The following is an 11,463-nucleotide window of genomic DNA, read 5'->3' on the forward strand; positions in this document are numbered from 1 at the left end:
CACCATTTTCATCCTTCTTGGAGGGGGTGGGAGGAGGGGCGGGGGAGGAAGGGGCTTTGTCTTGTGTCCGCTCCGGGGACCCCCCCCCCCCCTCCTATCTACCCCCACTTCCATTCCAGCCCGGCGTAGAGGAGAGAGCACGGGCCTAGGGGTCAGGGGACTTGGGTTTAAGCCTCGGACCGTCGGCTCCGCGTCTCTGGGACTCCATAAAACGGGGATTAAGACCGTGAGCCCCACGTGGGACGGGGGCAGCGTCCCACCAGATTCGCTTGCATCCGCCTCGGCGCTTAGCGCGGGGTCTGGCACGTAGTAAGCGCTTAACGAATACCGACATCGGTATTACTACGGCGCAGCGGATAGAGCGCGGGCCTGGCTGTCGGGAGATCGTGAGTTCTAATCCGCCGCGTGTCAATCAATCAGTCGTATTTAATGAGCGCTTGCTGTACGCGGAGCACTGTACTAAGCGCTTGGGAGAGTTCACACCATGTGAAAGTCAACAGAATCATTCCCTGCCCACAACGATTTTACGGTTTTGCACAGCCAACGGACTGGTTTTACCGAGTCTGTTGTGTGACCCTGGGCAAATCGCTCCACTTCTCTGGTTCCTCAGCCCGCCGTAGCGGAGAGGACCCGCGCCTGGGAGTCATCAGGTCGTGGGTTCTAATCCCGGTTCTGCTACTTGTCTGCTGTGTGACCTTGGCCAAGTCACTTGACTTCTCTGGGCCTCAGTTGCCTCCTCTGTCAAACGGGGATGGAGACGGGGAGCCCCACGCGGGACGGAGGACTGCGTCCAGCCCGATTGGCTTGTGTCCACCCTAGCGCTCGGCGCAGTGCCTGGCAACGTGGCCCAGTGGAAAGAGCCCGGGCTTCGGAGTCAGAGGTGATGGGTTTGACTCCCGGCTCTGTCAGCTGTGTGACTGTGGGCGAGTCACTTCACTGCTCTGTGCCTCAGTGACCTCATCTGTAAAATGGGGATGAAGACTGTGAGCCTCATGTAAGACAACCTGATGACCCTGTATCTCCCCCGGCGCTTAGAACAGTGCTCTGCACACAGTAAGCGCTGAACAAATCCCAACATTATTATTATTATTAACTTTTCTGTGCCTCAGTGACCTCCTCTGTAAAATGGGGGATTAATACTGTGAGCCTCACGTGGGACAACCCGATGACCCTGTATCTCTCCCAGCGCTTAGAGCAGTGCTCTGCACACAGTAAGCGCTGAACAAATCCCAACATTATTATTATTATTAACTTCTCTGTGCCTCAGTGACCTCATCTATAAAATGGGGATTAACTGTGAGCCTCACGTGGGACAACCTGATTACCCCAGCGCTTAGAACAGTGCTGTGCATATAGTAAGGGCTTAACGAATACCAACATCATCATCATCATTATTATTATTATTAACAACACATCCCTTCGTCATTCAGAGGTCATGGGTTCGAATCCCGACTCGGCCCCTTGTCAGCTGGGTGACTGTGGGCGAGTCACTTCTCTGTGCCTCAGTTCCCTCATCTGTAAAATGGGGATTAACTGTGAGCCTCACGTGGGACCACCTGATGACCCTGTCTCTCTCCCAGCGCTTAGAACGGTGCTCGGCACAGAGGAAGCGCTTCACCAATACCAACATTATTATTATTGTTATGACTTCACTTCTCGGTGCCTCAGTGACCTCATCTGGAAAATGGGGATGAAGACTGGGAGCCCCACGTGGGACCACCTGATTGCCCTGTGTCTCCCCCAGCGCTTAGAACAGTGCTCGGCACAGAGTCAGCGCTCAACATTACTATGATAATGATGACAGCGGTACGGGGTGGGCCGACGGCTTCCCGCCCGCTTCCTCTTTCGGAACTACAAGTCCCAGCCTGCCCCGCGGCCGCTCCTGACCGGGGCCCCCCCTCCCTCCCTCCCGCCCGCCGCGGGGGCCGCCGGGAGTTGTAGTCCGCTTCCCCTCGGGCGCGGCGCGGGGGGCGGGGACGCGAACGGCACGCCGGGAGGGGGGCGCGACTACAACTCCCGGCGGCCCCCGCGGCTGCCGCGCCCTCCGCCGCCGAGCGGGGGCGCCGCGGGAGCGGAGAGGAAGCGGGAGGCGGGGTGGGCGGGGGGGGCGGCCCGAGATGGCGGCGCCGGGGCCCAGCGGGCCGGGGACCGACGGGTCGGGGTCGGGCCCCGGCTCCGTCCCCGCCGCCGCCGCCGCCGCCAACCCGCGCAAGTTCAGCGAGAAGATCGCGCTGCAGCGGCAGCGGCAGGCCGAGGAGACCGCGGCCTTCGAGGAGGTGATGATGGACCTTGGCTCCGCCCGGGTGAGGGACCGGACACCGGACACCGACCGGACGGACCCCGCTTGTTGGGGGCTCGGCCGGAGGGCCGGGGTCTCTCCGGACCCCACGGGGGTGGCGGGGACCGCCCGCGGGGCACTGGATAATCGTCGTCATCGTAATGTCGGTGCTTGTGAAGCGCTCACTCCGTGCAGGGCGCTGGGGGAGACACAGGGTCATCAGGTGGGCCCACGTAGGTCACAGTCCTCATCCCCATTTTCCGGAGGAGCTCACGGAGGCCCGGAGAAGTTCATTCAGTAGTATTTATCGGGCGCTTACGGTGTGCCCAGCGCGGGACCGAGCGCTCGGAAGGCAAGGACTGGTCTCGTTCCAAGCGCTTAGTCCGGTGCTCTGCACATAGTAAGCGCTCAATGAGTACTGTGGAATGAATGAATGGAGGGACAATTGGGCAACAGATAGAGACCCTCCCTGCCCGATGACGGGCTCACGGTCTAATGGGGAGAGACCCAGACGGACAGAAACGAGATAAGGCGATCAGGATAAATAGAAGCAAGGGGACGTGCACCTCGTTAACAAAATAAATAGGGTAATATGAGTCGCCCAGAGTCCCACGGCTGACGGGGGCGGGGGCGGGGGGGGCGGAGCGGGGATTAGAACCCAGGACCTCGGACTCCCGAGCCCGAGTTTACTCGACTGAGCCGCCTGGGAGCGGGTAGTGCCCCCCGAGAAGTCCCGGGGCCGAGCAGGGAACGGCCTGCGGGTTTGGGGGAGGCAGGACCCCCCCCCCTCCCCGCCGTCCGGACTGGCACCTGCACGGATGCTGGCATCGCCCCTCGCCCGGCTAATGAGGCGCCGACGCACCTGGCTGGGGAAAGGGGGTTGGCGGGGCGGGGGGTGGGGGGCGACGGGGGGGGTCCCCCCCCACCCCCGGGCCTCCGGCCTCCCCGCCGCTGACCTTTGCTCTCCACCGGCCCCTTGCCCCGGGGCCAGCTGCAGGCCCAGAAGCTGAGACTGGCCCAGGGCCGGGGGCCTTACTACGGAGGGTCGCTGCCCAACGTCAACCAGATCAGCGGCGCGCTGGCGGAGTTCCAGGTGAGGGTCGGGGGTCCGGGATGGGGGAGGTCTGGGCTGAGACGGGCAGGCGGGGGTCCGCGCCGAGGCGAGCGGGCGGGTGACTTAGCGCCCGCCCCCTTCTCCTCTTCTATGCGGCCCCCTCTCATCTCTCCTCTTTCTCTTTCCTGCCCCGTGCCCCCCTCCGCAGAACCCCCTGCAGTTTCCTCTAGAGTCCCCCCGGGCCCCGCGTCACCACGGTCCGGTGGGCCGGGTCCAGCGCGACCCGCGAGGGCGGGTCATGTCGCCGCTGCGACGCCACGGCCGCCACATATCCTTGCCCGGCTACGGGGGGCGGGCGGGGGGCGGGCGGGTCCCGCCGCCGACCCTCGGACCTTTATCCCGTCCTGCCTTCTACCCTCCGGCCGCCGACGCCCCCCACCCCCTCCCTGCGCCTGGCGGAGCCCCCGCTCACTTGGGCAGCGGCGCTCCGGTCCCCGGCGCACGGTGGGCGTCCGGGACGGCCCCCGGCGGGTGCCCGGCACGGTTCCCGGCACGTGGTGGGTGCCCGCTACAGTCCCCGGCACAGAGCGGGCGCCCAGCCCCGCCCGCGAGGGGTTCTCGGTGTCGCGGGTGTCGATGACTTGAAATAGGGTCTCCCCGTGCCTCCCTCGCCCCCGCCGGGGCCCAGCTTCTCCCTCCCCGTATCCGGGAGAGGGGCCGGGACTCCCCGTGCCCCCCGCGCCTCCTCTCCCCCGGCCCCCATCCCCACAGTCTTCCTTGACCCCGCGGCCGTCACATGGACAGTTCTCCCTACGGCTCGGCCTACCTGTCCCCGCCTCCCGAGCTGCCCAGCTGGAGAAGGTTTGTGCGGGGAGGGGGTGCTTGTGGGGGGGGTGGGGCCGGGCGGCACCTCGGATCCCCTCCGGCCGGGGAGGGGACTGGGGGGTCCTCTCCTCATCCCGCCCCATCCCGCTGGGGGCGGGCGGCGGAAGCGGGGCGGGGGGCGGCCCCGGGCCGGGCGGGGGTCCCCCCCGGGTCCCCGGGATAGGGGCGGGGCGCCCGGCCAGCCTCACCCCGCCCGTCCCCCTCCCCCCCTCGCCCAGGACCATGCCCTGGGGGAAACTGTCCACGGACCAGGGGCAGCTCCATCTCCTGCCGTCCTCGCTCAACAGGTGATCCCTACCCTCCCCCCCATCCCGGCCCCTCCCGGCCCCCCTCCCGCTGCCCCCCCCCCCCCCGGCCGTGCCGGTGCCCCCCCCCCCCCCCCGCCGCCCTGGGGTCCGGGGGCACCGGTGCCCCCCCCCCCCCCGCTGACCCCGCTTGCCCCCCCATCCCACCGGTCAGGACGAGCTCAGATTCGGCCCTGCACACGAGCGTCATGAACCCCGGATGCCAGGACAGGTACCCGGGCCCCGTGCTGCCCCCCGGACCCCTGCCCGCTCGGACGACCGGTGAGCGCCGGGACACGGGGGTGGGGGTGGAGGGAGACAGGCGGGCACGGACTCGTGCGTGACTCTCGGTCCCTTCCCCGCCCCCGCAGGTCCCCCCGACGGCCAAGCCGACGGCACGGGTGAGCGCCCGGGAGAGGAAGCCGGGCCGGGGTGTGGGGGGGAGCAGGGGAGCCCCGGGGGCGCCTTAGTGCTAGCCTGGGGCGGGGCGGGGGCGTCGGCGCCTGAGGGCTCGAGGTGGGGGAGCGGGCGGGCGCCGCCGTTCTTTCCAGAAAGGGCCCGGGCAGCAAAGCGGGGGCGAGGCCGGGGGGGCGGGGAGGTCGGCGAAGAGGCCGCCACGACAGCCGAGTCGGGAGGTGTCGAGCGCCCCGGTGCTCCTCGCCCGCCGGCCGGGGTGACCGCCGGTCACCGACCCGGCCCGGCCCGGGGTGTCCCCAGTGTTTCTCTTCCACGTGCCCCCGCCCGCCGAGGAGCCCCTGCTCCACGACAGACAGTGGCTGAGCCCCTGGGACGGCAAGAAGGTGGGTGTGCGCCCCCCCGCACCCCGCATCGATGGGGCGTCCCCCTCTCTCGGCCTGCCCCGGACCCGCTCTATCCCCCTCCGCCGCAAGACCCCACTGCGCTCACGGGGCCCGTCCGGCCCGGTGCCCCCTACCCCAGCCGTGGCCGCTTGGCCTCGGTCACCCAACGTGGCCACTGCGCCCATCCGCTGCCGCCACAGCCACTGGGCCCGTCCAGCCCGTTGCCCACCCCCGCCACGGCCCCCGGGCCCGTCCGGCCCCGCAACTGTGGCGACCGGGCCCATCCGGACCCTCCCCTTTGCTCTTGCTCCTTCCAGCTCTCCTCTTCCTCCTCCTCCTCTCCCTCCACCCGACCCCGCTCCTGCGAAGTGCCAGGGATCAAGTGAGCGGGGGAGCCGGGGGCGTGGGGGGAGGGTCTGGGGGCGGTGGGGGCGGGGGGCCGGCAGGAGGGCGGACCGGGGCAGCGGGGACCCTAAGCAAGACCGAGAGAGTCAGTCCGGACCCCGCCCCTAACCCCCGGGGGTTCCCGGCTTGGGGGGCGGGGGGGGGGCGGCCGCGGGCCAGGAGTCCGTTCTTCAGAGGGGGAAACTGAGGCCCGGAGAGGGTCCCCGCCCGGGCGAGAGCCGGGGAGGGTCCGCCGAACCCTCACCCCCGCCCGGGGTCTCGTCTCTGCCCCCTCCTCCCCGCCTCCAGCATCTTCCCGCCCCCCGCCCCGCCCCCCGCCGCCCCCCTGCTCCCGCCGGCCTTGAACACGGGGGGCTCGCTGCCCGACCTGACCACCCTGCACTTCCCCTCGCCCCTGCCCGCGCCGCTGGACCCCGAGGACGCCACCCTGCCCGGCCCGGGCGTGGGCGGCAGCACCGGAAACCTGGCGCGGACCATGAACCACCTGGGCCTCAGCGGAGGGGGCCTGGGGGCCTCCGCCGCCGCCGCCTGCGACCTCCCAGGTGGGGCTCGCCGGGCCCCCCGCCCCGGCCCCGAAACCCCCCCCCCCCCCCCCGTTCCCTGCCGGAGGCGGGGGGGCGGGGGGCGGCGGTCCGAGCGGGCCCGAGCGGCCCTCTGCCCTCGGGGGACGGGTTGGGAACGGGAGCCCCCCAGCCCCTTGGCCATCTCGTCTCCACCCATCCCATGTGACCCCCGTCCCCCGCCCCGTCCCCCCGGAGTAACGCCAGCGTCTCTCTCTGCCCACAGGACCGCCCTCCTCCCCCCTGAGCAACCCCAACCTGCAGTGCTCCCTCAGCAACCCCAACCTGCAGGCCGCCCTGTGCAGCCCCCCCGCCCCCCTCCAGGGCGCCCACAGCCACCCCTCGCTGGTGCGCCCCGGCCCGCCCGCCCCGGCCCCGGCCCCGGCCCCTCCCGCCGCCCTCGGGCCCTCCTCCCTCAGCGCCCCGGCCCTGTCCTGCCCCCCCTCCGCCTCCGCCCTCGCCCGCCACTACCACCACCCCCACGCCCCCCTCAGCCCCCTGAGCCTGGCCCCCAACGGCCCCGAGGCCTGGAGGCCGCCGCCGCCTCCAACCTCCTCCTCCTCCTCCTCCTCTTCCTCCTCCTCCTCCTCCTCCTCCTCCTCCACCACCACCACCTCCTCCTCCTCCTCCTCATCGACGCATCCCAAACTGTTCTCACCGGACATGTCACCACCTCCCCTGTCTTCCATCGCCCAGGTACGCCTGCCCGCCGCCCCCTCCCTCCCCCGTGTCTCCGCCCGCCACCGTGTCTCCCCCTCCCCCGTCTTCCATCGCCCCGGTGCGTGTGCCCACCCCCCGCACCGGTCCTTCATTCATTCAGGCGGGTTTATTGAGCGCTGACCGCGGGCGGAGCACCGGACTGAGCGCTCGGGAGGGTGCGGCGCGGCGTCGGAGAGGGACGGGCTGGGAGGGGGGAGGCGGACGTCGACACGATCCTCCCCTCTCCGGCTCCCCGAGGCCCCGTCCTCCGCCGCCCGGGTCGCCGTCGGCCCCGTCTCCCCGCGGGACGGCGCTTTGCCCGGGGAGGGGGCGCCGTCCTCTCTCGCCTCCCCGGTGGGTCCGGGGCCGACCCGCCTCTGTGCCCCCCCCCCGCAGGGCGTCGGCCCGGACCCCGGCAGCGGCCTGCCCGCTGACCGGCAGCGGCCCCCGTACCGTCCGCCCGGCCTGCTCCTGCCCGCCCCCCGGCCCCCCGCCCCCGGGTACTGCCCCGGACCCCCGGCCGGGCGCCCGCCGCACCCCCCGCCCGCCGGACACTTCAGCCTGGGCAGCGTGAGTGTGCCGACGCCCCCCGGGGAGCCGGGAGGGCGCCGGGCCGGGGGGCGGGACGGGCCGGGGACCGCTCCCGCCGACCCCCTCCCCTCGGCCGCGTCTCCGCCTCCCCCGCCGCTCTCTCCGCTCCATCGCGTCGCCGCGACTCTCCCCCCCGTGGCTCCGTCTCCCCGCTTGGGTCCCCGTCCCCCCCCCCCCCCGTGGCTTTGTCTCTGGGCCTCCCCGCTCGGGTCACTCCTTCATTCGTTCAGTCGTTATTTACTGAGCGCTTACCGGGCGCGGAGCGCCGGACCGAGCGCTTGGGAAAGTACAGTCGAGAAGCGGCGGGGCGTAGGGGACGGAGCTCCTGGGAGTCGGGAGTTCACGGGTTCCTTCCTTTACCCGTGTTTATCGAGCGCTTACTGTGCGCAGAGCACCGTACTAGATGCTCGGAAAGGAAAAGACGGCAATAAAGAGAGACGATCCCTGCCCACGGCGGGCTCCCAGTCCAGAGGGTTCGAATAATGTTAGTATTTGTTAAGCGCTTACTATGTGCAGAGCACTGTTCTAAGCGTTGGGGTAGATACAGGGTGATCAGGTTGTCCCCGCGAGGCTCACAGTCTTAATCCCCATTTGACAGATGAGGTCACTGAGGCCCAGAGAAGTGAAGTGGCTTGCCCACAGTCACACAGCTGACAAGTGGCAGAGCCGGGAGTCGAACTCATAACCTCTGACGCCGAAGCCCAGGCTCTTTCCACCGAGCCACGCTGCTTCTAATCCGCGCTCCCTCCACTTGTCTGCCGTGGGACCCCGGGCAGGTCACCTCGCTTCTCTGGGCCTCAGTTCCCCCACCTGGCAAACGGGGCTGGAGACCGTGAGCCCCACGTGGGACAGGGACTGTGTCCAACCCCATCTACTTGTCTCCACCCAGCGCTCAGTGCGGTGCCTGGCACATAGTAAGTGGAAAGAGCCCGGGCTTTGGGAGTCGGAGGTCACGGGTTCGAATCCCGGCCCCGCCGCTTGCCAGCTGTGCGACTTTGGGCAAGTCACTTCTCTGGGCCTCAGTGACATCTCTAAAATGGGGATGAAGACTGGGAGCCCCACGGGGGACAACCCGATCACCTGGTATCCCCCCCCCAGCGCTTTGCACATAGTGAGCGCTTAACAAATACCACCGTTGTTATTATCAAGTGCCTTACCAATCCCGTCGTCATTATTATTATTATCATCATCAACAAAAGGCAGGGCCCTTCCCTGTCCACAGTGAGGTTAGAGCCTAGAGGCCCCCCGCCATCACTCGCTAACCGTGCGCTCCCCTCGCCCACAGCTGGACCAGTTCATCATGGAGGCGGCGGCGGGGGGTGACGGCGGCGGGCTGGGGCTGGGCCCCCTGGGCTTCCCGGAGGAGCTGGGCTACCCGGCCGTGGCGGCGGGCCAGGGGCTCGGGGCGGGGGGCGACTGCCCCCAGGATCCCGCTCCCCACCTCCAGCAGAACCTGACACACTGTGCCTGCCTGGGCCTCGGCCCCGGCCCCGACGTCATGCTCGCAGGTGGGTGGGGGGGCCGCGGGGCCGGGGGCGGGGGCGGCCCGCGGCCCCCCCGGCCTCGCCTTCTCACCCCCTGCCCCCGGTCACCTCCCCCAGGGGACTCCCTGCCCGGCTTCTCCCGGGAGATCGCCGCCGCCCTGGCGGGCGTGCCCGGCTTCGAGGTGGCCGCCGGGGGGCTGGGCCTGGCGCTGGAAGAGGAGGAGGAGGAGGAAGAGCTGCGCGTCGAGCCCCTGAGCCTGGACGGGCTGACCATGCTGTCCGACCCCTACGCCCTCCTCACCGACCCCGCCGTGGAGGACTCCTTCCGCTCCGACCGGCTGCAGTGACCGGGGCCCGGATCCCCGGGGATCCAGACTCGGGGGGCGGCCCGGGACGGGGGAAGGGAGCACCCGGGGACCCGGCGCCGTCCGTCCGGAGGGCGGGGGCCGGGGGCCGGGGGAGGCCGCCCGGCCCCTCTGACCCCCCCGCCCCCAACCGTCGTCGTCCGCCCGCCGCGCCGCAGGGGAGAGAGCCAGAACCCGCGATGAGACTTTTTGTAACTATACGTTAATAAAAAATAAAAACGACGGGAGACGGCCTCGTGTGTGAGGTTGGGGGTGGGGGGACGACAGGCCCCGGGTTGGCCGGGGGGAAGGGGGCGTGAGTTGGAGGCGGTGGGCCGGGCCGGAGCTGGGAGAGCCGGGGGTTTCCGGACTGGATTCGTTCAGTCGGTGCCGTTTTTTGAGCGCTTCCTGCGTGCGGAGCATTCCACCGGGCACTTGGGAGCGGACAGTCGAACGATAGACACGCTCCCCGCTCTCTGCCCCTCCCCTGAGGGGTGACCCCTATGGAGGCCAGAGGCCGGGGGGGGGTCCCGGGGGCCGGTGAGTGCCGAGGGTGGGGGCTACCGCCCCCCGCCCCCCGGCTCGCCTCGGAGGGTCCGGCTCAAAGAGGGGTGCGGTGAGAGGGGGAGCGGTAGCCCTAGGCTGGACTCCGAGGCCCTGAGCCCACCCCCCCACCCCTCGACTTTTTATCAAAAACATCCGCCGCCCCCCAGAAAGAGGAAGTGGGAAGGCCCGGCGGGGAGCGGGGCTGTGCGGGCTGCTCTGGTGGGGTGGGGGCTGGGGCGGAGGGGCTCCCCTTTTTCCTCTCCCCTTCCCCCCGCCACGCGCCCGGCCCGGTTGGGGCTGCCGACCCCTGTCGCGCGTCCTGCCCCTGGCCCGGAACCCCTTCCCTCCTCCATTCTGCCACACGACCGTTCTCTTCCTGCGTCCCCCTCTTCGAAGGCCCATCCCCTCCGGGAGGCCTTCCCTGATTAATCCCCCCCCCCCCCCCATTTCCTCTTCTCCCACTCCCTTCGGCGTCGCCCTGACTCGCTCCCGTTCTTCATCCTCCCCTCAGCGCTTATCTCCACATCTGTCAGATATTGATTTCTACGCACGCCTGCCTCCCCCTCTAGAGCTCACTGTGGGCAGGGAACGTGTCCATTTGCTGTTGTATCGTCCTCTCCCAAGCGCTTAGTCCAGTGCTCGGCACACGGTAAGCGCTCAATAGATACGATTGAATGGACGGATGATATTGAGGCTATCGATGTCTGTCTCCCCCGTCCCCCCCCCGTAGACTGTAAGCTTGGTGTGGGCAGGGATCGTCGTCTCTCCTTATTACTGAACTGTACTTCCCACCCGCTTAGTCCAGTGTTCTGCACATAGTAAGCGCTCAGCCCCTGCCCATTTCTGGACTGTGAGCCCCTCGTGGGCAGGGATCGTCTCTCTTGGTTGCTGAGTTGTCATACGACAAGCAGCGTATGACATATGTCATACGAGAAGCAACGTGGCTCAGTGGTGAGAGCCGGGGCTTGGGAGTCAGAGGTTGTGGGTTCTAATTCCGGATCCGCCGCTGGTCAGCTATGTGACTTTGGGCAAGTCACTTCACTTCTCTGGGCCTCAGTGACCTCATCTGTAAAATGGGGGTGAAGCCTGGGAGCCCCACGGGGGACCACCTGATTACCTTGTATTCCTCCTCCCAGCACTTAGAACAGTGCTTGGCACATAGTAAGCACTTAACAAATGCCAACATTATTATTATTATTATTATTCTCTGGGCCTCAGTTCCCTCCTCTGTCAAATGGGGATGAAGACTGGGAGCCCCGCATGGGACCTCCTGATTGCCGTGTATTTCCCCCACAGTGCTTAGACTAGCGCTTAGGACACAGCTTGGCACCTAGTAAGTGCTTAACAAACACCATCATCATCATCATCATTATTATTATTATTCTCTGGGCCTCAGTTCCCTCCCCTGTCAAATGGGGACAAAGACTGGGAGCCCCATGTGGGATAACCTGGTGACCTTGTATTCCCCCCAGCGCTTCAAACAGTGCTTGGGACCTAGTAAGCGCTTCACCAATACCATCGTTATTATTATTA

At 68.2% G+C, this 11,463-nt stretch overlaps 1 protein-coding gene across 1 annotated transcript; it reads left to right on the plus strand.

Annotated features, from left to right (window-relative positions):
• The first annotated feature begins 2,113 nt into the window (after window positions 1-2,113).
• On the plus strand, window positions 2,114-9,627 carry CRTC2 (CREB regulated transcription coactivator 2). Its single transcript, XM_029055467.2, has 15 exons — window positions 2,114-2,303; window positions 3,270-3,371; window positions 3,541-3,660; window positions 4,129-4,193; window positions 4,436-4,504; window positions 4,677-4,783; window positions 4,873-4,902; window positions 5,219-5,301; window positions 5,619-5,683; window positions 5,995-6,248; window positions 6,493-6,628; window positions 6,686-6,962; window positions 7,362-7,535; window positions 8,842-9,064; window positions 9,158-9,627. The coding sequence occupies exons 1-15, from the start codon at window positions 2,118-2,120 to the stop codon at window positions 9,385-9,387; spliced, it is 2,121 nt and encodes a 706-aa protein (XP_028911300.1). The 5' UTR covers window positions 2,114-2,117; the 3' UTR covers window positions 9,388-9,627.
• The last annotated feature ends 1,836 nt before the right edge of the window (window positions 9,628-11,463 follow it).

Source organism: Ornithorhynchus anatinus, chromosome X5, assembly GCF_004115215.2.
Source record: "Ornithorhynchus anatinus isolate Pmale09 chromosome X5, mOrnAna1.pri.v4, whole genome shotgun sequence".
NCBI classification, from domain to species: Eukaryota; Metazoa; Chordata; class Mammalia; order Monotremata; family Ornithorhynchidae; genus Ornithorhynchus; species Ornithorhynchus anatinus.

Excerpts from the sequence above, each read along its gene's own strand:
- CRTC2 (XM_029055467.2), top strand. The coding sequence starts at position 2,118 with ATGGCGGCGCCGGGGCCCAGCGGGCCGGGGACCGACGGGTCGGGGTCG. Across the intron at positions 2,304-3,269 it reads TGGACCTTGGCTCCGCCCGG|CTGCAGGCCCAGAAGCTGAG; the intron begins GTGAGGGACCGG and ends CCCCGGGGCCAG. Across the intron at positions 4,903-5,218 it reads CGGCCAAGCCGACGGCACGG|TGTTTCTCTTCCACGTGCCC; the intron begins GTGAGCGCCCGG and ends GGGTGTCCCCAG.